Source organism: Kryptolebias marmoratus, linkage group LG14 (assembly GCF_001649575.2).
Source record: "Kryptolebias marmoratus isolate JLee-2015 linkage group LG14, ASM164957v2, whole genome shotgun sequence".
In the NCBI taxonomy this organism is placed as follows: domain Eukaryota; kingdom Metazoa; phylum Chordata; class Actinopteri; order Cyprinodontiformes; family Rivulidae; genus Kryptolebias; species Kryptolebias marmoratus.
In genome coordinates, this window is record NC_051443.1 from 8,220,110 (window position 1) to 8,245,131 (window position 25,022).

The following is a 25,022-nucleotide window of genomic DNA, read 5'->3' on the forward strand; positions in this document are numbered from 1 at the left end:
GGGGGGGGGGGGGGGGAGGGTAGAAAACCTAAACTTGTTTGCTAAGTTAAACCAGTTAAAACTCCCAAGCTTTGGCTCGGTCCACATTTGACAGAGCTGGGTTACTAAATGTGTTTTTAACCCAGCAGTTTTACCCGTGTGCTCTCTCTATTCTCAAGGTTTACACAACTTATGCAAGTTTCCAGTTCAAGCAATTATTGATGTCATTTCCTTTGTTTTTCAACCAAACAGGGTCCACTTATTAGTTTTTCCTTCTTTTTGTTTCAAACATTTCTGTAAAGTTATCATTACACATTTGTTTTAATGTTTAAAGAAAAGTCCTGTTAAAAACTGAGACTCAGAGAAAGCACTGTCATTAGTTTTTTAAGAGGAATAAATAAGAGTCACAGGTGAAAAACAACATTTTATTTTTCATATTTTAACAAGCTTTTTATACAACAAATCAATTCCAAAACTTGTTTCGAAGTTAAAAGCAGTACAACAGTGCCAGATCCTCATCTCTGGTAATCTCCATACTGAAATGTCCATCAGTGTGATAAATAGTCACATTTCTACAGTTTTAGAGATTTTTATCTTTGCCATCGTTTTAATACCCCGAGTCCAGTAACAAGCTGCAAATCTGACCTACAGAAATTGAGTGAAAAAAAGATGAAATTTGATTTATTTTTTTTTTAAAAAAAAAGGTTTATACACTTGGCTGAGAAGGAGAAGTTGGAGTGGATCATTAAGCCACGTATTTCTCAAAAATAATTTCTGCATAAACTCTGTTGTCCCATTTCTGTCATGTTTCCACCCCCCTACCCGATGCACACGTTTTCTTCCTCTGTGGCAACTATTTATTTGATCAAATCAACACTCGGGAGCAGAAATGTGCTTTTGTGTGCTTTTTCTTGCACCTTTGGTTATTTTGTAACTGGAAACCGAGCAGACCTTTCGTGCGTTTACGGTAAACACACACACGGACTTGAACAAAGAGGCGCTGCAGAGGCAGGAAATGAAGTCCAAACAGCAAAGAAGCGCCTCGATTCTGCAGAAAACATCAAACCAGTGTTTAAAATAAATCACGCCTCCCTCGAAAACGCCCTCATCCATAAACCTAAACTTGCGTCGTCTCAGAGCTTCCTTTTCTGCAAAGTGTCTCAATGGCCAACTCGATTCCGTTCACATCTGGCCGAGTCGGCGCGGCGTCTCAGAACTGCACTGCGCTGGGCGGGATGTCAAACATGGACGGGTCAAACTGCTGCCCTTTGAACGGTGAGCCCTCCGCATCCCAGCCCTTCTTCAACATCTCATGCACCTTCTGTGGACACACATGAAGACAAACACATTAATTATATGCCCAACACACTAAAAAAATCTTGACGTGTATGTACAGAAACCTTTTTACCACGCTGTCATGTTACAACAGCATTTTATGTGTAGTATGTGATAGAGTAAACAAAAAAAGTAAAAAGAAAGGATTTGTTGTTTATTTTACCAAGATATTTCTAAAATAATATGGACAGATTTGTGGTACCCTTACAGAGACTATTAATCTTTGCATTCTAGTCAAGTTTCAAACTAAGAGTTTGATTATAGATAGTATCACAGACACCTTCAAGCTGTTCTTTCAGCCTATTTAAAGAGAACAAACATGTCATTCTGTAGTTTGGTGTCATCGTTCCCACCACACTGAGCAGAGAAAGTAAAGGTGAGAGCTGTCTGAGGAGCTCAGAAAGAAGATTATAGAGATCCATGTTAAAGGTAAAGGCTGCAAGACCGTCTCCAAGCAGCTTCGTGTTCCTCTGACCACAGCTGACAAGATTAATAAAACGTTGGAGTGAACCTCCAACGAACTGAAGCCAACATCCTGGGACGTGGACGCAAGAGGAAATGCAACCCCAGGTTGATCAGACGGATAGTGTGGACGGTAGAAAAAGAGCTAAGAAAACTATTCAAACTGAACTCCATCGTCAAGGTACATCACTTTCTGATCATCTGTCACATTTTGGATCACACTGGAAGAAGACCCAAGAGGCTCCACTATTAACAGACAAACACAAAAAGTCTGACTGGAATTTGACAAAATGTATTTTGACGAGCCCCAAAGTTTCTGGGAACTGATGAGACAAAACTGGAGCGTTGTGTCGTCAGTTGTGTTTTTGGATTATTGCGGAGGGGTACCGACAGCCGTGAGGCGCCGGTTCCTTACCATTTCATGACTCTGTGGCTTCCCCTGCAGCTTCTGGTGGTAGTCGAACGTGAGGCGGTCCAGAACGGCGTGCTCGTCCTCGTCGACTGTCGCCATGGCGCGCTCGCGATTAATCTGGTTGATGTCGATCTCCTTTTCCCCTTTCAGTACGGCGTTCCACCAAACCTCAGAGGTTTTGCTGAGTGACAGCTGCAGGTGAAAAAAAAAACACAGAGGCGTCGTCTTAGCAGATCAACCCCGGAAAACCAAACTCTCCTGATCTGAAAGGACGAAACCGCGTCCTGTTTGGGAACTCACGAGGACACATTTGCCGGGTTCCAAACTCCACAGAGAGTTCTCGGTGTTGATCTTGTGTGTGAATTCTCCCTCCATCAGCGTCTTCTCCTCGGCTCCGTCCCTCACACACACTCGCACGCTGCCGCTCTGCAGACTGACGGTGACCTGAGGGGGATGACGACAACGACAACGACACACCTGCAGTCAGCACACGGGCAGCGAAGAGAGCTCCTACTGGGTCCAGAAGGCTCACCTGTCGGCCCTTCACGACCGATTTGGGCACAAACACGCGGACCTCCACGTCCGTGTAGTCCTGAGACCAGCTGTAGTTCTCTCTCACCGCTCCGTTGTAGCTGTCGGAGTCGGACTGAAACGTGCCCTGGCTTCTGAAACAAATCCAGATGAGAACAAGGGACTGTTTGAAGGCCGACATGAGAATTTTTTTGTCACACTTAGACGTTTCTCATCATCAAACGAATGTTATTGTCAGACAGTGGTAACCTGGGTAAATACAAAATGCAGTTTCTAAATGATTATTTCACTTTTGAAGGTAAAAAAAAGCAAGAAAAAGCAAGAAAAAGTAACTGTCCCCCAAACCCGATAACTGATTGAGCCACCTTTAGCAGCGACGATGGATTTTGCTGCTGGGCCTCAGCTCATCGTCCTGCTGCAGAACCCAAGTATTCTTGAGCTGAAGGCCACAAACTGCTGGATGTTCTCATTCAGGATTTTCTGGTAGAGAGCCGAACTCACGGTCCCATCAGTTTTGACCAAGTTGTCCAGGTCCTGAAGCAGCAAAGCAGCCCCAGACCCTCACACTACCACCACCGTGTTTGACTGTGGGGGTGATGTTTTTTGCCTGAAATGCAGTGTTAGTTTTACACCAAATAGAAAGTGACGCACACCTTCACTTTTGTCTCGTCAGTCCACAGAATAGTTTCTCAAAGTTTTTTGGCAAATGTGAGACGGGTCTTGGTGTTGTTTTTACACAGCGGTAAAAGTGGTTCTGGCCTCAGTACTCTCCCGTGGAGGCCATTTTTGCCTTTCGTCTTCGTCTCCTTCTTGTTGGATCGTGAACTCTGACCTTAACTGAGCCGAGTGAGGCCTGCAGAGCTTTAGATGTTGATCCGAATTCTTTTTGGGACATCCTTGATGAGTCGTTTACGAGCTCTTGGGAGTCATTTTAGTCGTCCGGCCACTCCTGGGAAGGTTCACCACTGTCCCACGTTTTCTCCATTTGTAAGTGATTATTTGATTCTACAGGTCGGGCAGCGATCAGGCCCGGGTGTAGCTGCTGAAACTGAACTCAGCTTTGTATTGAACAAAAAAAGAAAGAAAAATCACAGTTAATTCATGACCCAACATGGAGGCCAGGTGGGTTTGGACAGCTTTTCCCTCTTAATAACTAAAATCGTCATGTTAAAAACTGCATCTTGTATTCACTCAGGTTCTCGTTGTCTGATATCAACATTTAAGTGTAACAAAAACCAGCAGAAATTTCGCTGCACTGCATCTCAAATGTTCTGCGCTCAGCTCATCATGCTTATGACAGATATATGACATTCATCATCGCCCGCTGCCGCCGATTCAACTCTAAAACTACACCGAGAAGAAGCACTGGTACTCACTGCTCGGCTGCAGCGGCCCGGTCAGCCTGTGATGTTGGACCTTCAGTCCTGCTGCTGCTGCTGCTGCTGCTGCTGACAGCCTGAGGGGCCGCAGATGCATCTGAGGCTGCAGGAGGGGAATCCTCCGCCGCACCTGAGGGGCCGCTGTCCATCTGCGACGGCTCAGCGTTGCTCTGCTCCTCCTCTTGCGTCTCCTCGCGGGCCTCGGAGGTGACCTCCAGCTCCTGGGCGGCCGGGGGAACATTTTTGCTCTCTCGTCTCTTCTGCTGCTCGCTCAGCGCTCTCTCGCGGTCACGCTCTGCCAGCTTCTCAAACAACTGAAATGTCTTGGAGAAGAAACGAGCGACATCACAGATCTGACAGGGGCCGACTTTAGGATGGGAGAAGAGAATTTTCAAACGTTAGCTGCTTTAGTGGTGTTGAAATTTAAACTAATTAACTGAAATTCTGAAGACATTATGATGCAGCACTGATACTTTGGGAAAAAGTACAAAATTTTGAGATTTTGTCTTGTGATCCTGGCATTTCTCAAAAATACGCAATATAAATACAATCGCACAAATCTACATTTCAAAAAGTTATTGAATTTATTTACTATATATTTACAGAATTATTTATTTAGACTTTATCTGCCTAAATTTCCTGAACCAGAGAGACAGACACTCAAGAGTATGTGTTGTGAATGACTCTCAGCTACGACCACATCAAATCTTAGCTCAGTCTCTGAAAAGTTGACCGAGTTAGAGCCATTTTTGTGTTTGCTAATATCGATTAGCTGTGGCGACCATCTCAGATTGGATTGACTCCAAAGGTCAATCAGCTGTAGACGTACATCCAGTGATTATTTCCTGAAAGTTTCAGAACAATCCTTGCTGTGGTTCTTGAGATGTTTTGCTAACAGACAGACAGAACTGACTCCAAATCGTTACTGGCACAAAATCTTTAGCAACCTGTCAGCCCTCATAATATGTGTTGGGGATCAGTCTCAGCTACTACCAAACCAAATCTTAGGTGAATATCAGTACATCCAGTTCGGTGTGGCAGCCATCTTTAATCAGGATGACTCAAACAGTCAATCAGTTATAGGAGTTCATCCATTAATTACTTTCACCAAATGTAATTAAATTACGTTTACTGGTTCATGAGATGTTTTGGTAACAGAAAGACCACATATTGTAGTTTACAACTAGAAACTTTAGTCTATGCTAAACATTTAGCTGATAACTTGTAATTGTATTTAAGATGAGAACTGAGGTGATAATTTCAGTCGTTCTTATGACACCTGAATGCTGAACATGCTGACATACTTCACCTTCAGCACCATCTTCTCCGCAACACCCGGGGGGAAGCCCATTTTGTCGTTAGGCCCAGACAGCAGGCGATAAAAGTCCGTTTTGCGGTACAGGAAGCCGAAATAGACCTGCAGAAAGTCCTGTATGTTCCCAACGTGCTGCAGGATCCCCAACAGAGCGTTGTCATACATCTCTGTCATCTCCAGGGGCGACGCCATCGCAGCTTTTAATGTTTTTTTTTTTCTTTATATTTATCTTTCAACAAACCTGCGAAGTCTTCCAATTACCAGCGAGCAACCAGAGCGGAAAAAGTACGTTTTTAGGTAGAATAAATGGAGAAGTTTATGTTTCTTAACGTAGCTTTTCCTTTTTCGAGAACAATAAAACCTTTTCCGGTACTGTGCTTTCAAAATAAGTTTCCGGAGTTCTCCAGAAACTGTCAAACGGAACTACACGGTCAGAGTACTCGACGTTTAAAACAAGTTTTGAAATAAATGAATAAATAAAAACAATGTATTTATATAAACTAAACTCAAAATAAAATACTGTAGTAACCACAGACGTCTATGTGTCCATGGTAGTAGTAAAGTTGAAAACAATTGTTTTATTTTCTTATTTCCGGTTGGTACGGCGCTCAAATTCGGTCCGGTCAGAAACACCATTGACATTCTATTCCTTTTCCAGTTTAACGTCAGTTTTCAAGAGGAATGCTGTTTTTGCTTTTGTTTAACAAGCTTTAATCATTGCAGCATTTGTAAAACGTTTTTTTTTTAATAAACCCGGGTTGGATAAAAAAACAAATTAGAGTTCGACTGTGGTTCATTGAACTTCTCAAGTTAAACAGGAAGAGAAAAACATGGCGGCGTCCTTGACAAACACAGGGAGCGTGAGGTTGCTGGTAAGAAAAAAACATTCAAAAGCTTTATAATGAAAATAGTTATTTTAGATAGGACTATACTCGAATTATTGTGTATTTTTCCCCAGACTCGGTGTAACCACAGTTATCACGTAATTTGCGTGTTAAACATCGCTGCTGAAAAGATTACTGTTAAAATATTTTTCGGTATTATATAATGCCTGGTTTAGACGTAGAACTATCCAGAATACCAATTTTAAACAACTTACAAAATAGTTTGATAAAAAAATATGATTGCATGTCATATTCCCACGTAATTATTACACTGTTATATTATAATTATGTCTCTGTAAATATTTCAAATATTGGTCAACTCAGCTACATTAAAATAGTTCTTTTGTATTATTGCCTTACTTGTTCGTATCCACCCGGACTAAAGTAATAGCGTTCCATCAGTGTTTTACCCTGTTTGAATTTATTGGTGCCATTTTAATTTAAGATGTCGTTTGGCCTCCATCTCCTTTTAAGTGAGTGAAGAATTTGCAGCACCAAGTGTTTACATCAGGATACTTCTTATTGAAATCAGTGTTACGCTTTTACCTTCACAAATGGAGACCCCAGGGCCACTCGTAGCACACTTTAGGACACGTAGGCAACCTCCCAGATGAACAAGAACCTGAACAATTAAAAAGTGGCTTCAGTTTTTGCACAGTGTTGTTTGAACAGACCCATAGAGGTCCATACACACTGAAATTACTGACCCTCGTTTTTCCAATAAAACCTTTTCTTTCTTTTTTTTTTATTTACAATCATTGCAACAATTTTGTGGTGCCTTGCAGAGTGCCTTGGCTCGGTTCAGCTTGCTGTGCAGTTCTGGAAACAGAGGCCTCCATGTAACTGCAGTTTGCTGCAAGGTAAATAAACACATCCCTACTGTTAGACTTCTTTATCTAATTTAAGTTTTTTTTATCATCCATTTGTGTTATGTCCTTTAAATGAGGCAGTTATTGCCCTCTTTTTCTTCAAGAGCTTCATCGCTTCCTGAGTTCTCAGTGAAATTGATTTCACCAGTGTTCGTTCTTTTTTTGTCTCCCTCTTATCTTGCAGAATCAAGCTGCCCGCACTCGAGTCGGCAAAGGAGACAAACCACTAACGTACGAGCAGGCGTATTATCCTCACCACATCGCCCACTGTAAAGGATGGCTGTCGCAGCACACCAGTGAGTAACAATAAAGAACAGCTTAAACAGCTTCACACATATTAAAACCTGTCTGACACAAGTGGAATGTGCTGGAAACCTTTCCCACGTTTATAAATCTTATCTTAGTTCGCACCTGTTCTGCCCTCTAGAGGGAGACAACAGCGACTACAGAAGCAATGGGATGATGTAAAAATAAGTGGTAGATTTAATAGTGATATGTGAGAAAATTACAGTTGTTTTTCCCAAACACGCAAAAGTCCATAATGTGTCTTTACAGACAGTCTGCAGGTGTAAGCAAAGGTCTTAATGTTCCTACAAAGTAATAGTTCTACAGAAATACTTCAGAATAATCAAGTTAAATAGGGTATTAAAACTAATCGTAACTAATCCCTGCATATGAATCCCTCAGTCTGGACCGTTCCAAGACACTTAACTGATTCGCCTTAAACCAGTGGGGCGTTGCTTCAGCATTGTGTGTTCAGAGTTCTTGTCCTGCTGGAAGGTGGACCTATGTCGCAGTCTCAAATCTCTGAAACACTCAAACGCGTTTTCTTTAAGAATTTCCTTATATTTTGCTCCATCCACCTTTTCTTCAACTCTGACCAGTTTCCCAGCTCCTTCTGATGAACGCCACCACCACGCCTCACTTCGACGGTGGTTTTCTCAGCATGATGAGAGGTGTTCGGTTTGTGTCCTTGACGACCAAAAAGGGGGCTATAAGCACAGCTGTACTCTTCCGTTGCCCACAAGTAAATCTTATTTAACAAATGGCGTTCTGGGATTCAAAGCACATACATGTTCACACAGCACTTAAAACAAAAATCATATACATTTAATCTCCATTTAACTTCAATAATTTGAAGTATTCTTATAGCATTAGTACAAAAAATTCAATAAAATTCCAGGTTGGAAACCAACAAACCAGAAGGATTACTAAAAAGGGTGAAAGCTTTTGTAACTCGCTGTATGCTGCAGATTTGAACTTACTGATCAATCACTGTGGGAAGCACAAACAGTGACCGTTTCATTGAACATTTTCAGAAGCATTAACATCAAACTGTAAGAAGCTGAGTTTTGTGCATATTTCCGAAGCGTCTCCTTGCTTTCCTTCCGACAGGTAACCTGAAAGGAGAGGACGGGGCGGGCGAGCGCACCGTGGAGGATGTCTTCATCCGGAGGTTCATGTTCGGGACCTTCCACAGCTGCTTGGCCGACGAGATCGTGATCAAAAGGCGCGGCAACATGATCATCGTGTGCGCGCTGATGCTGCAGAAGATGCTGCCTCAGAAGTATTATTTCCTGATTGGATACTCCGAGGAGTTGCTGTCGTACTTCTACAAATGCCCCGTCAAGTTAGAGATACAGACTGTGCCGGTCAAAACCGTGTACAAGTACATCTGATGGAGACTTGAACCGCTAATATTTATCAGTAATGTTCTTATTCCTGAGGAGTTATCAGCTGCAGCGCATTTACAAATCATTTTTAAGAAAGTCTGTAAGGGAAGCGCTGAACATGCCGCAGAAATGATTTCTTTTTAAAGTGCAGTTTGATGTCCAAACATATTTTTTTCTTTTATTTTGTTGATGTCTAATAAGGAAAAGTAACTAAGTAAACAAGACTTCAATTTCTGCAAATGGGAAGTAAATGTTTTATGTGACAAACGTGCTCGTTTCCAATAACCGTTCTTACTTTCTACAAATTTTGAGTTTACAAAACCAACGTGTCAAACTTTAAAGGAAGGACGCTCGTGGAACATTTTGAGACAATTTAAATTTCAGATTTTTGTGAATGCAGGAAGAGACTTGGATTTCAAGGAAAGCGCTTAGATTTCGCAAGAAAGATCAGAAAAAGGACAAGAAATTGTGAATTTAGAGATTTACAGTGAGCTACAAAAGTATTCCCCCAGGTAATTCTCTTAACTCAAGTTCAAGTTTACTTAAACTCATAAAATAGTAAGGAAATAAAAAGCACAAAAAGACCAAAAAAAACAAATGAAATCAATAAAAATTTCTTAAAGCATGTACTGTAAAACTAATTATAAAAATCAATAAAACATTAAGATGATGGATTTGATCAGCGATGTTGAAATTTCAGCCAAATTAAAAGCCAGTGAGTGTTTTAAGGTGAGATTAGGGAGCAGTAATTGGAGCCCGTTTGATTTTTAGGAGCGGTTTGTTCCAGTTTAAGGAGCTCCAACTGAAAAGGCTCGATTACCTCCGTGCGCCATCCTGCACCTCAGAACCACTAAAAGCAAACAATCATTAGATCGAAGTGATCTCAGGGGCACGTAAAGCTGCAGGAGGTCAGACAGACGCACAGAGGCCTGACAGGTAAACAATAAAACCTCGGTCGACTCTGCAGGGGCAATACGGTCACGCGTTTCTTCTGCGAGCTGCAGCCGGCGTCTCTACAATAATCAAGTTGTGAAGTGATAAAAGTGTGGATCCCCCTTTCAAAAACCTTTGAACTCAGATAAAACCCTCAGTTTAAAGAAGGATATCTTTACCGCTGAACTAATCTGTTTCTTTAAGGTAAAATTAGAATTAAATATCTCGTTTTCAGCTTTTACTAACCAGGATGGCCGAGTGGTTAAGGCGTTGGACTTAAGATCCAATGGACTAATGTCCACGTGGGTTCAAACCCCACTCCTGGTAAAGTTTAGGAAAAGTTGACATATGCTGGTGTAGATTCTCAGTCATCCAGGTAAAGTTAAAAAACAAAAACAACTGGACTTCTATTCTGTAGTTGAAGATGTTTCGCTTCTCATCCGAGGAGCTTTCTCAATTCAGAAATAGAGAGTGTGGAGTTGAGCTTTTAAAGCTGAGATGTGATGTAAGCTGGATTGAGTCAGACAAACAAGGACCCTAATGAGCCTCTATTGTTAGGAGAGTGAGAACAATTTGCAAGGAATCCAGCTTACATCACATCTCAGCTTTAAAAGCTCAACTCCACACTCTCTATTTCTGAACTGAGAAAGCTCCTCGGATGAGAAGCGAAACGTCTTCAGCTACAGAATAGAAGTCCAGTTGTTTTTGTTTTTTACCTTTTTTGAAAAGTTGACATGTTCATTCTTCCTACAAGCTTGTTATCTTTTACACAGCTCAGTGGCCTAGTGGTAGAGTGTCCGCCCTGAAACTGGGAGGTTGTGGGTTCAATCCCCGGCCGGGTCATACCAAAGACTGTAAAAATGGGACCCATTGCCACCCTGCATTAAGGGTTGGAATTGGGGGGGGGGGTTAGATCACCAAATGATTCCTGAGCGTGGCTGCTGCTGCTCACCGCTCCATCAAGAGATGGGTCAAATGCGGAGAACAAATTTCACACACTCAGGTGGACAATCAGTGGTACTTTAACTTAACTTTACAAAGGGCTTCAAGCCAGCCGTCTGACAGGGGCTGCATTTACAACTGGGTGCAAAATTAACTTGTTTTTTTTCCCTTGTTAAAGGTGAGAAAATGTCTTTTTTGTTGCCTTACCTGGAATTTTTCGATTTGATTATAGTTATACACAAAATACTTAAGATTAATGATGTTAAATAGGGAAAAAAACACTTGTTTTAAAGATTTTCAAAACTAAAACATGATGTCTGGATATGTTTGTATTATGTTGTCATTTTTTTTCTGTAGTCTGGAAGTCAGTGAGATCTGAAAAAACTGATTCATCTGAGCCCAATCCACATTTTCCACCATGCAATAGTCATCACCCGTTACAAAAACATCAAAATATTTTATGTGATTACAAGTTTAAACTACCCTTGTTCTAATAAAGTAACAAACATTTCATTAAACATGCATCTTTAATTTCAATCAATTTAATCTCGACAGTGCAAATCCATTCACATTTAAGGCACTTTGTCAGTGCAAACACAAGGCACATAGAATTAAAAATGATCATCTTTAACACCTCCATGTAGAAGTTCCCTTTTCAGTTTCTCACAGTCAGAAAAGACATTTTTTTTTTTTTTAAATCTCAAAACATCTCACAGTTCCAAGGCACTTTGCAAAAAGTTAATCAAGATAAAAGCTGAGTCTTTGCGTCTCCGGGACACGAATGGAGCAAATACTGAATGTGGGACAGGATGTCCACTCGAGACAGACACCACTGTCTGTGTTTCTTTCACTGAAAGTGCTGCAGAGATTAAATAATATGCATAAATAGTGGCAGGCGAGAAGAGTGAAACCACACCTATAAAAACCCCGTTAAGTTTCAAAGAACGCATTAATAGGAAATGCTAAGTGCGAAGCTAACCGGCTCCTGAGGGACAGATCTACACAAATGGCACAATGCTTGTCTTCAAAGTCAAGAAGTTTTTTGACCAATAGAGTTTCAAACTATTTGTGTAAACCGGTGATTGGATCGGTGATAGTACCATCAAATCTTTGGTTCTGTATCAGTTCAGAACACCCCCCCCAAACCATCAAAACAATTCAGAGGGCATTCTGAAGCCTGAACATTTGGCTTACAGTGCAGTTCAGATGTAGTTTAACGTCACAGCATGAGTAAAGTGTGCTTTAAATGAAAATATTTTAAACTGAAGAAAAGGAGGACACGAACGCTCACAGCTCAGACAAGCGGCGGACATTTTGACTTGTCAAAAAGAGGCGAAAAAAAAACCTGAAGCTGAATATTTTTGTGACCGAATGTAAAAAACAACAAATTCCTCTTTAATTTGATTTATCGTGTGTACATTACTGCTTCTGTGCAAAAATGTTTTACTTTGACAAAGCCAAACTAGCTGCTTCCCTTCCTGGTTTTAGGCTAAGCTAAGCTAAGCTAAGCAGTAGCTGTAGCTCCAAATTTGCTCCAGAAACATAAAAGGAAGATGATTTTTTTCTTATTTAACATCAAAATAAAGACATTTCTTAAATAGACAACAACCATCTCATTTTGCACAGGAGCTGGTGCCTAAAACTGGACTAAATGGAACTAAGTCATGTCTTATTTTATTTGTTTTTTCCTTCTAAAACAAGTCAAAATGTCTGCATGCTTGTGGTAAAAGTTCAAAGAAACAGAAAGCCTGCTTTGTAAAAATGGAAACGTGTGTGAGTGACTGCAGCCTTGGAGGCTTTCTCTTCAGATGTAGTCATGGCAGCTGTTCCCCACACAGGACTGCAGCTTTATGAGCCGCTGGTTCATGGTCTGCAGGAAGGATGGATCCACCTTCTTCACGATGTTCTCCAGCTGGTGCGGGTCTGATGACATGTTGTACACCTCTACAAAGGACTGGGGAGACAAAACCACAGAAGGGACCGCTTAACATCTGTTGCTGCCACACACAAAGAGTAAAGAGAACGTTTGAGCCGTAAAGCTGTGGAAAAGTCGCTGCACCTCGCTGTCTGCGAACTCGCAGTATTGCAGGTTTTGATCTTTGTCAAGAGTCCGGACGCAGGCGTACGTGTTGTTGTAGGCATCCTCACACACGCAGTCTGGAAAACATTGCTGGGGAAAAAAAAAAGAAATAATCAGCTGGTTGCATGATGCCAGGTTCTAGTTTGTATTCTGGACAACCGTTTGCACCTAATGTGCTTTTTTGTTATTTACAACCGAACGCATTTAGAGCTACCACAAAAGTATTCTGATACCGTAAAACTCTAGAAACCTAAGAAATATTAACCAGGCTCAAATATATACACATATTCAGTAAATGCTTTAAATAGCGCTGAAGGATCTAAAATGTCTTCCCTTGACAAGGCCAGGGGTTAATAACTTCTAGCAGGAGATAGTTTCTCTGTGACAGCATAAAAAGGATTATTGGACTGACCAAACTCATTTGTTACCCTTAGATGAAAGGAACCTAGTTAAGATGTTCAGGAACAACTCAGGAACCACCAAGGCTCAAGCCTGTCGTGAACTGGAAACTGCTGGGACACCAGTGTCTCTGTCCAGAGTGGAGCAAGTGTCACATCACCGTGGACTGAGAGGCAGCCGACCAAGAAATCTGAAATCTGAGGCTGCCCACATGGACAAGCCAGTGCCTTCTGGAGAAAAGTTTTATGGCCAAGCGAGACAAAGATGGAGCTGTTTGGCCACAGTGACAAGAAGTACGTTAGTACGTTTGAAAGACTCGACAGTGAGCTTTCAAACCTAAGATCACTGAACCAACTGGCAAGCATGGTGGTGGTAGCATCATGTTGTGGTACTGGGTGCGTTGTGCAAAGTGGATGGAATAAAAAAGCACGACTTCACTTCAAATCATCAGTTAGATGGGTGAAACTTAGGCACCATGTGGTCGAGGCGCAACTTGCTAAAAGGATATTTAACTGAATATTAGATTGGTGTGTGTGTGTATATTTGAGTTCGTTTGTATAATTCTGACCGTGTGTAGATTAGAGGAAATCCACAATAAATTCAAACACCTGATTCTTGTTTTTAAAGATGACTGACGTTGTAAGTTTTAGAATCATTTCACCTCGGAAAAAGAACGGTTCGAATCAATAAATTCAAATCTGGCATTCACTCGTGTATTTAAACACGCGACAGAAACTGGACTTCTGGAAGCCTTCTAAATCCCTGGAGCATAAAGAAACAATTGAGAGGGTAAACTTTTAACCTGGGTAACATTTTAGCTTGCCCATCGTGACCTCCTGGCTGACCAGAATCAAAATACTTACGGTCATCACTGGGAGTTTGTTTGGCTTTCTACTCATTTCTTCTCCTCCCTACCTTGAATTCATCTTGTAGAATTAGCCCCACCTGCACTAAATCCTCATAGTTATCCTTTTGACAACAAGCTATGTCCATGACCATGTCAGGGTGGAAACAAACCTTGTTGCAATGTTTGCAGATTCACCAGAGGAACAGCTGCAGCCGAAGAGTCTAGTGCTGTTTAACTCCACCACAAATACAATATTTAGAAGGAACACCATAGGGCAGATGTACTTCTACCTGTAGCTGATAGCTCTGAGAGTTCAGAATTTGAGTAATATTAAATAACAAACAAGACTTTTCTCAATCCCAGCTCATCCTTTATCACTTTTGTTTTGATAACTCGATTCCTTGTTCGTCGTTTGCCGTCAGGTATTGTGTGCATGCACGTGTGTTGGCTGCTTACAGACACTCCAGCTCCCAGTTTTGGACAATAAGGATCCGACACTGGATTTCCCTCTCCGGTGTATTCAATGAGGAAATATGGTCTCGCCGTGCCATTCCGCAGTGAAGGAGCCTGAACAGAAATATTAGGTTTGTAAGAAAACAGCGGCGCGTAGTAAAACGTGCAGAGCCGCGTAAAGTGGGCCAACCATCTGAGAGAGGAAAGACTGTCCATCCATATTGACAGTCGACAGGTTGACGCCGGATATGTCCAATATGGTGGGAGCAAGGTCGATATTCAGCACCGGAGCCTGGGAGGGTCACACAGGAAAAGAAATGTGAGCTCCCAGCCACGTTACGGCATTTTAATGAATGAAAGCAGAAACGGTTTGTCAGCGGATTGTCCGGACCTTCAGAGTCAGGTTGGGTTTGATGCCCGGACCCCGGACCAGGAGCGGGATCCTGATGTCAAACTCGTACAGCTGCCTCTTATCAATGGGCAGCGAGAACTGACCTGGAACAGAGAAGCCAGATGTTCACAGCTGCATGTAGACAGAAGGGGAAAAAAAAAAAAAAAAAAGACTAGAAGCACTCGGTGAGCGCAAACCTTCGTCAAATCCGTATTGTCATCAAAAATTACCGCAATTTGAAATATGATCTTGATAGCAACCAAAATTTACTCGTTTTTTTTTTTAAGTCACAACCCCAAAATTTTCTAAAAATTTCATCCAATTCTGTTTATTTTTTACATGATCTTTGCTAACAGACAGACAAACAAACCAACACGACTAAAAACAACCTCCCCTGGCGGAGTTAACAAGGTTTTATCAAAGGGGTCACCTCTGACCTTGATTTTTGACCTTGAAATCAATAGAGATCATCCTTGACCCATGTCCAATGGTACACGTTGACTTTCCTACATTCCCGGCTGCAGAGTTAGAGCGCAGGGTCACCTTTGACCTTGACGTTTGATCAGATCGCTACCAATATTTAATCACTTGATTGTTCTGACAATCCTAATATTTCTTTTTGTTTAAATTTATTCCAAATCTGTTGATTAGTTGTTGTTTTTTTTTTTAGTAATCCTACTAACAGACGTGCAGATGAACGAACAAACAAACAATCCAACCGAAAACTTAAACTTCTGGGCAAAGGTAACAAATCTTTTTAAGCTGAATTATGTAACAGATATTAACATAAAAATGTTTGAAATAAACATTTTTATCCCACTTTTGATATATGTAGTGTCTGTGATCATGATCCTTTTTTTTAAATCTCCTTACTGACTCCTTCAGTTTTGATTCAGAAACTGCATAGAAAATGTATAATTTATGGGAGTAAGAGGAGTGAAAAGATTAGACAGCTCAGAAGTGTGTGGGACATCACAACACTCCGGAACAACAGCAACTGGACAAAAACCGGTAAAGACATAAAAACGGCCGCTCAGTCGTGTAAAGTCCATCTTTCCACGACCTGTTTAAACTTTATATGATGTTTCTACTGAAAAGTATGCCTGAGATGTAGAGCTCTAAACGAGGCTGGGTTTTCTTACTCATTTTGCCAAAGTCCAATTGTTGAATTGTCCAATGTGGAAATCTTCAGCATTTTTTTTAATGAATTTTGTTTACGCTGTATGATGTACTGCTACCAAAATTACAACAGTATAGGGAGAATAACATACGGTATAATAATAAAAGTACTTCAACGCTTATGCATTGGCATTCTTACAAAGGCGACTGTCCACAAAACAAAAAGAAAAAAAAAAGGGGGGGGGGTTGTCCGGGGCAGACCTGTGTGATAGCCGTTGTCTGACGTGTAGAAGATGTAGGTGTTGTCCAGCTCTTTGGTGCTTGCGAGTTTCTTCACCAGCGTATCCACCAGGTCGTCCACGGATAACAGCGACTGCCACCTGCAGGACAGAGCCGACTTTGTATCAGTTCTGTAGATCACCTGACTGTCACGGGGGACTGGAATGCAACATTTCAAGATGGGCCTGAGCAGGAAGTTAGCCGGGCAGGTTTGTTTTAATTGTGTGTTTTTAGACACTTGAGGTTAAATGTGAATACTTTTAGAACCTGGTGAAGACCATGTCATTTTTACATGTCCTCATGTGTAAAACCATAGAATTGAAAAATGACTTTTTTCCCCATGGCTGTACGTCAGTTAAAAACAAAAAAAAAATCAATACAGATTTGTTTAATGATAAAAGAAAATCCGTGTACGGTTCGTTCTTTGGTTTTTTCATTTCAAAATAAAATTGCAAAATCAAAACAAGCATGTGTTTTTTTTGTTTTTAAAACGAAATTAGAAAAAGGGCAGTTGCAAAAATAAAAAAGGGGAACATTTTGTTGGGTTTTTTTTAACTGCAATGGTTAAACCAAAGACAAGCTTTTATTTTGTTGTTAATTCAACGGGACCTTATGGCGGAACCGGAAATGAAGACCTGAACTCCCGGCACAGAACTTTTTCAGCTACCAGTAGGTGGCGGTAATGTACACCTTCAGTTTCTTTAAAATCCACAAGAAGAAGAAGAATTTTTTCAGTTTAAAAATGGATCCGTTTGTCTTATTTAGAGGGAATCGACGCATTTCATTGAGAGCTGATGATCTTACCGTCGACAAGATTTCTTTAATATTCCAAGTAAGTCATTAAATCAGTACATTACCGCCACCTACTGGCGGTAACTTACCCCTTTTTTTATTTTTGCAATTGCCGTTTTTCTAATTTCGTTTTAAAAACGAAAAAACACATGCTTGTTTTGTTTTTGCCAAAGAACGAACCATACACGGATTAAACAGTCCGTGTCACCGTGATCTTCAGCGTCTTTGCATAAATTGAAAGCTTGTCCAGCAGAATGTTTGAACATTTGTTAAAACTCCAAAGCCTTAGAAACAGGAAGTGCTAAACAACCTCCTGAAATGGATTTATCCATCTTACTTATAGAACACCAGTGATGTTCAATCCTGGTCCTGGAGGGCCACTATCCTTTATGTTTTAGATGTTTCTCTGCTCTGACACCTCATTTGAATGACTGAATGATTAACAGGCTTCTGCGGAACTTGAGGACCTGCTGAAGAGCAGAGAAACAACTAAAACCTGCAGGACGGTGGACCTCCAGGACCAGGACTGGACAGCACTGTATTACACACTGTCCCTGAGTTTGTTCTACGCGTTCATGCAATTTACTCCACAGACACAAAAATATCAGTTATACCTTCTCCTGTACGCATTATCCAGGAAGACGAGTGAGCTGTTGGGCATGGGGTGAACAGGCTGACGCAGCAGCCAGTGTTTGTCCTGGAAAAAAAAAAAACAGAAAACGGGCAAACTGAGCTCAATAAGAAACAATTCAAACCCAGCTGTCGTGCGCGATGTGAACCGTCAGCTCTAACGTACCTTCCCTGGCTTGTCGAAGCTGCCGTCTCGAGGCGCCTGCACGTTGTTGTATTTGTCCTGGTACTGAGGCGCTGCTGACCACGGGGAATGAGGAGCGGGGGGCGCCAGCATCATGAAGAATGGGCGCTGAGGACTCTTGTCCTCCAGGAAGTGAAGCGAACGGTTCAGCTGGATTAATTAGAGAACAAGGCCGAGAAGTCATGCACCAGTGCTGCCAAATGTACATTTACTAACAGCACAGATAAGAGAACAAACAAACAAACAGAGTTTATTACAGAAAGGGTCAAATATCAGAAACAAGCACTGTCTGTATGATGGAGCTATAAAACCAAGGTCTTATTAAGACCTTCATGATAAATGTGTTGGAAGGAAGCAGCTTCTGATCAGGACTCATTCATTCTTCCTTAAACACTTTGCTAAACTTCCAATTTTAACATATTTCTGAGTGAAAAAATCAGTACAAGCCACCAAATGCAGAATGCATCTTTACAAAGATTGATAAAATATCACACCATGGAAAAAGAAAGTCTAACCTCTTCCAATCCTAGGGTTTTTATTTCAGTGGTATAATAAAAATGATCTGGTTTTTGTTGTTGTTGTTGTTTTTACCAGGTTCTAAAATGATCCATCATGTCTTTATTATCAAAGATGAAGCCAAACTGGAAAAGCTGTGTGTGGAAAAACTAAGTCTGTCCTTTTTGCTTCCGTGGAATTTAAGTGGTTCAGTATCTGCCAGGAGCTGCTGATCAAATGCACCTAATTAACTCATCCCCATCAGTGAGATCAGCTCGATAAAAGCAGGAGTTTGGTCAGTTTGCTGCTCTGGAGCGTACAGGTGTGTGTTAACATAATGTCAAGGGGGAAAGACATCAGCAATGACCTTCGAGAAGCCACTGTTGTTGGATATAAATCTGGAAAGGAATGAAAGGCATGTCTGAACTAATTAAGAGTTCAAATGTGGGGCCATCTGTCTCACAGCTCGGACCAAACCGAATCATGATGCAGCAGCTGACCTACAACGGAACGGCTCAAACATACAAAGAGTTGAGGTGCTGCAAAGGTTCGGTCCAAGTCCAGACTTTAACTCGACCGTAAAAGCTGTGGCGTGACCTAGAGAGAGGCGAGCAGAAACGAAACGTCTACAAACCTCAAATAACGAAGCAACGCTGAAAAGAAGCGCGGCCTCGATTCCTCCACAGCCACGTGAGAGGCTGAGAAGGTCACACAGAAAACGACCACTTCATCTTTTTGCTGATGGGTAAAAACCCTAGAACTGAAACCTTTTCCCCGGGATTGTGTCCTGCTAAATAGTAAATATCCATGCAGGGCGCAGCATTCTGCAAGACCATTTATAAAAAAAAAAAAACGACTTTTTAGTTTCATTTCACCGGGACTTTTTTTTTTTTTTTTAAAGACTTGCAGCCGATTCTGGAATAGCTACATTACTGCTGTTCAGTGTCACTTGGCATTAGAGTTTACGAGATGATTTTCTAAAAAAGTGCATACAGGGCAGAACAAGAAGACAGCTGGTTAGGCTGGTTAAATTTAAAAAAAAAAAAACCTGTCACCTGATAAGGAAGACGTGTAGCAGCATGAAATGTTAACACTACATGAAAGAAGTTCAACGTCTTCCCTAAAAAATGTCTTTAAATGACCTGTGTGTTTCTTTGGTTAACCTGAGACATGCTGACTGATAAACGAAAACTTGCAAGCCCCTTTTTTTTATATATCATTTTGTGCTGACAGTCGATCCAGATTACAAGAGTTCTTCCAACCGTAAATTCTTACGCAAGCGTTCGAATGACTGAAACGCTGCCGGTCACAAGCTCGGCGCAAGCAGAAGTCACAGCGTCGGCGTGTGATTAGGACTTACAATGAGGTCCGTCAGGTAGTCCTTCTCATAGCTGTCACCGTGTTGTTCTGCTTTCCCGTTGACTGACAGTGTGTAGTTGTAGTACTGGGAGTTTCCCACCTGCAAGCCACAAACCACACAGGGTGAGACTGAAAGCGCGTTTATCCCCTTACAGACTTCTTTTCTTTTTGCCATTTTCGTCACACTTGACGCCGTAACAGCTGTCGAAATACGGGATTTTTCAGTGGTTTTGATTTGATCACAGTCTCTACACCAATAAATGGTTGTTTTGGGGGTTAATGCAACTCAAGCTCCTCAGGATTCTTGACCTCCCAGTTTTTAGCCACCATTTTTTTTTTATTTTTTTTTTTTTTTAGAATAACTTTATCCTTTCACTTTCGACCTGGCGTCTCTGATTCCGATGCTCTCCCTCTGACTCGGGATTATTTTACCGACTCGATATCCGTCCGAAGTAAACTCGTCAATGTTCGAATATTCTGTGGACTGACGAGACAAAAGTGGAACTTTTTCTTTTTTTTTAAAAAAGGTATGCGTCACTTTTTATCTGGCGCAAAACTAACACTTCGTTTCAGACAAAGAACATCACACCCACAGTCAAACATGGGGGTGGTAGTGTGACGGTTTGGGGCTGCTTTGCTGCTTCAGGTGATGATGTGAACACGGATTCTGCTCTCTACCAGACAATCCTGAAGGAGAATGTCTGGTAGTCGGTTTGTGGCCTTCAGCTCAAGAACACTTGGGTTCTGCAGCAGGACGATGAGCTGAGGCGCAGCAGCAAAAACCATCCACAGGTTACGTTTCGGGTAGTGTTGGTTGGTCCGTTTGTTAGCAAGATTACTTAAAAGTTAGTGAATAGACTTGGATGTTTGGAGAACTTCTGATATGAACATTTGTTTGATTATCTGAAATGTGTAAGTGTGACAGAAAAGCAAAAACAGAAGAATCTGTGAGGGGCAAACACTTTTTTCACAGTTCTCTTCATTTATATGGGACTCACCAAAGCATTCCACTGATCCCAGCCGAGTGGAATGTGAATGACGTCTCCTGCCTCCTTTCTGCCGTACTGTTGAGACAAACAACCAAGAGAAACTGCGTTAGAGTCCAACAGCCAAACATGTGAAACTGTATTCACTATAGTTACTGTGCACCCAGTGCTAAATGCTCCTGTAATGTTTACTATAATCAGCTGTTATAGCTGAGCGTGTTGAACTTTAGCTAATTATTGTTTTTGCCCATGTCTCTGTGTGTGTATCTTTAGCAAAATATCTCATGAACCAGTGGACAGATTTAAATCAAGCTCTCAGAAAGTAAGCACTGGATGCACAGCTACTTTTGGAATGGACCCCATTCAAGATGGTCGCCCCAGCTAATTGACCTCAGAACTATGACTCAGTCAGTTTTGCAGATATTGTGGTGAAATTCGGTGTGGTTGTAGCTGGGAGTTATCCTCAACGCATACTTGGGACATTGAATGATTGCACAATATCTGTTTCAAACACGTTGCCATTAACTATTGATTAGTTAACCATGTCTGTCTGTTTGCAAAACATCTCGTGAACCACTGGACAGATTTTAATGAAACTTTCAGAAAGTAATCACGGAGCGTATGTCTAAAACGCAGCAATTTTTCCAGAGTCAACCCGATTCAAGATGGCGGCTACAGCTAATCAATCTTGGAAGAAGTGCTGTGGTCAGATGCGCAGAAGCACGGTGGTGGCAGAATCATGCTGAGGGGATGGTTTTTTGTTTTTTTTAAATCGATAGGGAATGGGAGACTGGTCAGAGTTAGAGAAAAGATATATGACACAAAATGTAAGGAAATTCTTCAAGGAAACCTGCTGGAGTCTGAGACTGGGACAGAGATTCACATTCCAGCAGCACAACGACCCTAAAAGCACTTTTAAGGCAACACTCCACTGGTTTAAGGAGAAACCGTTAAAGGTCCTGGAATGGTCCAATCACAGCGCGGGCATCGACCCAAATCAGTGTGATTTAAAGACTGCTGTACAAAGTGGGACCCCACGAGCTTCAAGGATCTGGAGCCGTTTTGGCATCAAGAACGGACAAAAACTCCAGTGGCTACACGCACCACGCTCTTTGAGACGCGCCAGAAGAAACTCGCTGCTGTAATTGCTGGGAAAAGTTGCCTCTTAAAAGTGTTTATTTTAATTTTCTGGAATTATTTCAATACGTGTCTGTCCCTCAGAGCTGTAGTTTGATCTTCACTGACAATGATCACAGGAAGACTGGAGCAAACAGAATCTCAGTGAGCATGTTACATTGGCCCTTCGGTTTGCTCAAAACGGTTTCATTTGATTGGATTTTTGAGACCTCTCATTGGTTAGTGAATAAACACAGATGTGTAGCTCGGAAACAGACGTTTTCAGACCTGGTTCAGATACTTCCCGGCGAAGAACGTCTGGTACGTCTGCTTGCTGAGGTAGACGGGGAAAGCCTCCGCTTCGGGCCCTTTCTGCCAGAGAAGGCTGGAGCAATTCCCAGTCAGGGAGTTGTTCCTCACCTCGTGGTTGTGGGGGTACCGACCCGTCAAAATGCTGCTCCTGCTGGGGCAGCACAGTGGCGTGACGGTAAACTGGAGGAAGCAAGAAGAGGAAGGTGTACACAAGGGAGAAAAAAAAAAGAAAAAAAAGGGGAAAAGCTGTTGAAGTCTAGCGTGACTGCAGAAGGAGCACATGTCACTCCTTCGGTGTGCAATAAGCCAAAAATCAGCCATGTATGCAACAGTGCAAGACTTAGCTGCGTTACTTAAGTAAAAACACTGCTGGAAGTAGGTTACAGGCCAACAAGATGGCTACCAACGTAAAAATACATACTATGTTTAAAGCTGAAGGGAAAATTTTTTATATTTTCCTGCGAAACAGAAAAACAGACAGTCGCTTAAAATAGTCATGAGTTTCAACCACATGGTAAAAATACTCACAGCATTCAGAAATGTTGCTCCTGCATCTCCTATGGCCGCTTTCGTTTTCTTCATAGGCGTCTGTGGAAAAAGAACCAAAGAGGGACAAATTTATCAGGTGCGTCGCGCTTCAACGTTTTAAATCGCCTGTTTGCCTTGCTCATACTGTAGATTTCTTTGGCCTCTTTGTCGAGGTTTTGGTCTTTGTACGATGTGGCACAAAGATGAGAATCATTCAGTCAGTTGTCTCCATCACAACGAGCAAGACCAAAATGGTTGATCTGCGCAAGGCAGAGCTACAAGACCATCGGCAAGAAGCTTGGGGAGAAGGTGACAGCTTTTGATGCGATTATTAGGAAACGTTGCTGTGGTCAGATGAGACGAAAACTGAGCTTTTTGGCATCAGCTTGACTCATCTTACTTGCTGACTATGACCCAAAGAACACAGCTCTAACAGTCAAGCACGGAGGTGAAAACATTATGATTTGGGGCTGTTTTTCTGCTAAGGGCACAGGATGACTCGACTGTATTGGGGGGCCAAGAACGTTCTTCCCTCTGCCAGAACACTGAGAATGGGTCACAGATCGGTCTTCCAGCAGGACAATGACCTGAAGCATGTCGCCACGGCAACTAAAGGCCTTTCCATTCTCCAGGAGAAGTCAGAAAGTCGGCTCTCGGTCATGTGATTGCGTGACGAAAATCGTGTCATTTTTGTTCGAATAGCAGCTTTGTCAGCCCACTTCGTGACACAAGACCCGGGCCAAACTTTTTTGCACAGGGGGTTTGCGCCATGTGTTTTTTTTAAGTGAAAAATGGTATTCTATAATATTTTTAAGCACACAAGTTCTTCTAACGGTTGTTAAATACATATGTCAAATTATGTTAGTTAATGTTATATTTTCTTACATTAAAAAGACATTGACACAAAAAATTGGTGTTGCATATCGGCCTGTCCACCCCTACCAAGTACACTTATTTACACTTGATGCCATGAAGATCAGTTTGTAACTGAGGGGTAGTGTCACTTTTAGTTGATATTCTTTTTCTCTCCATGAAAGTAAAACTACAAGACTGTTCATCTCCTGACAAAAAACACCAGGGGATGAAATAATGATGTCTCATAGTGGATATCAGCATGATCCACACAGCATCAAGGACTCAAACTATGTAAAAACAGCTGGGGGGGGGGGGGGGATTACCTGAAAGTTTCAGGCACACTGTGCAGATAAAGCTGACCAGTCCTTGTATTTACATTTCACTGATAGGAGAATGATAAGAGTGAAAGGAAGGGGGGACTTTAAACTCTGTGAAGTTAAACTGTAACCCTTAAAGAAGACGGTTTTAATTAAAGACTCTGGAAATGATTAGCCTACACCCCGCCTCTCACGCCTTGATCGTTCACGTGTTTTCCGGGTGCCCCTACTCACCATCCCCCCCAGCTCCACGTCCTGGTCGTCGACGAGCACGAGGATGATGTTGCTCTGCGCGGCGCCGGCCGCACACCTGATGCAGCAGGTGAGCAGCAGCAGCGGCAGCAGGAGGAGCAGCGGCGGGGAGCGGAGCGCCGCCGCCCCCGCTGCCGGGTTCCCTCCGCGCCGGGGCGCCGCGGCTCCGGCCCCGGCTCCGGCTCCTCTGCTCGGTCCTGCCATTCGGAGCCTCGGGTGTCTCAGCTGCGTCCACGAACCTCGGCTGGCGTTCAGCTGAAGGGCCGGGAAGGCTCGCGAGGAACCGGACAGGCGGAGTGGCTGAAAGTTTGAGGAAGTGGAGCAAAGAGAGCTCGGTCATATGACCAGCCTGAAGGGGAGGAGAGAGGCTGAGGGCAGCAGGCGGCACGCACATTTACCCCACTTCTAACAAAACAAAACAAACATTAATAGTCATTCATAATACGTTCAATAGATTTAAATGCATCTTGTCTGTCTGCTACCAAACTATCCCATGAACTGCTGGACGAATTTAAACAGTTTTAATCATTTAATGCACTTGTCAGCTACTTTCAAGATGGCCGCCACAATTAGCAACCACATAAAGAACTACAGCTTAACCAGGTTTACAGATACAGTAATAAGTATGCTCATGAACGAGAGGTGTTAATTAGAAACTTGAATAGGAATAAAGGTAAATTAGTTTCCACAATGTTTCCATCTGAGGTTAAAGGTTTTTAGTAGCATTTTTAGTTTTTTTAAGAAGAAGGGGCACTTTGGGGAGAATATAGTAGGTAAAATAATCGGATCCATCCTCCAGTCTGAAAGGTGGCGGTAATGCACCTAAAGCTGGTTGCCAACCGCCATAAAACCACAGAAGAAGAAGGTTTACAGATATTGACCTAAACTTTGGTGTGGTAGTAGCTGAGACTGAT

General features: G+C 42.1%; 3 protein-coding genes and 1 non-coding gene across 5 annotated transcripts; 2 read left to right on the forward strand and 2 right to left on the reverse strand.

The window, feature by feature from the left end:
• Positions 1–390: 390 nt before the first annotated feature.
• Positions 391–5,794, reverse strand: nudcd3 (NudC domain containing 3). Of its 2 annotated transcripts, none has more exons than XM_017432243.3 (6): positions 5,408–5,794; positions 4,096–4,421; positions 2,721–2,850; positions 2,489–2,632; positions 2,192–2,380; positions 391–1,300 (listed from the first exon to the last, which is right to left on the reverse strand). In XM_017432243.3, exons 1-6 carry the CDS (start codon positions 5,603–5,605, stop codon positions 1,190–1,192), a joined length of 1,098 nt encoding a protein of 365 aa, XP_017287732.1. In that variant the 5' UTR covers positions 5,606–5,794; the 3' UTR covers positions 391–1,189. The 2 variants fall into 2 exon arrangements, with proteins under 2 accessions (XP_017287732.1, XP_017287731.1); XM_017432242.3 differs by having other exon boundaries at positions 2,721–2,853; positions 5,408–5,793.
• A 229-nt stretch (positions 5,795–6,023) lies between these two features.
• Positions 6,024–9,433, forward strand: mrps24 (mitochondrial ribosomal protein S24). Its single transcript, XM_017432245.3, has 4 exons — positions 6,024–6,285; positions 7,083–7,157; positions 7,351–7,462; positions 8,562–9,433. Exons 1-4 carry the CDS (start codon positions 6,244–6,246, stop codon positions 8,843–8,845), a joined length of 513 nt encoding a protein of 170 aa, XP_017287734.1. The 5' UTR covers positions 6,024–6,243; the 3' UTR covers positions 8,846–9,433.
• Positions 9,434–10,016: 583 nt separating this feature from the next.
• Positions 10,017–10,099, forward strand: trnal-uaa. The gene has a single exon. It is a non-coding gene; the product is annotated as a tRNA-Leu (tRNA).
• Positions 10,100–11,240: 1,141 nt separating this feature from the next.
• Positions 11,241–24,436, reverse strand: gnsb (glucosamine (N-acetyl)-6-sulfatase (Sanfilippo disease IIID), b). Its single transcript, XM_017432238.3, has 13 exons — positions 24,091–24,436; positions 22,685–22,744; positions 22,133–22,336; positions 20,741–20,806; positions 19,744–19,842; positions 17,871–18,038; positions 17,689–17,771; positions 16,265–16,383; positions 14,885–14,988; positions 14,684–14,785; positions 14,497–14,607; positions 12,774–12,884; positions 11,241–12,668 (listed from the first exon to the last, which is right to left on the reverse strand). The coding sequence occupies exons 1-13, from the start codon at positions 24,310–24,312 to the stop codon at positions 12,519–12,521; spliced, it is 1,599 nt and encodes a 532-aa protein (XP_017287727.1). The 5' UTR covers positions 24,313–24,436; the 3' UTR covers positions 11,241–12,518.
• Between the last annotated feature and the right edge of the window lie 586 nt (positions 24,437–25,022).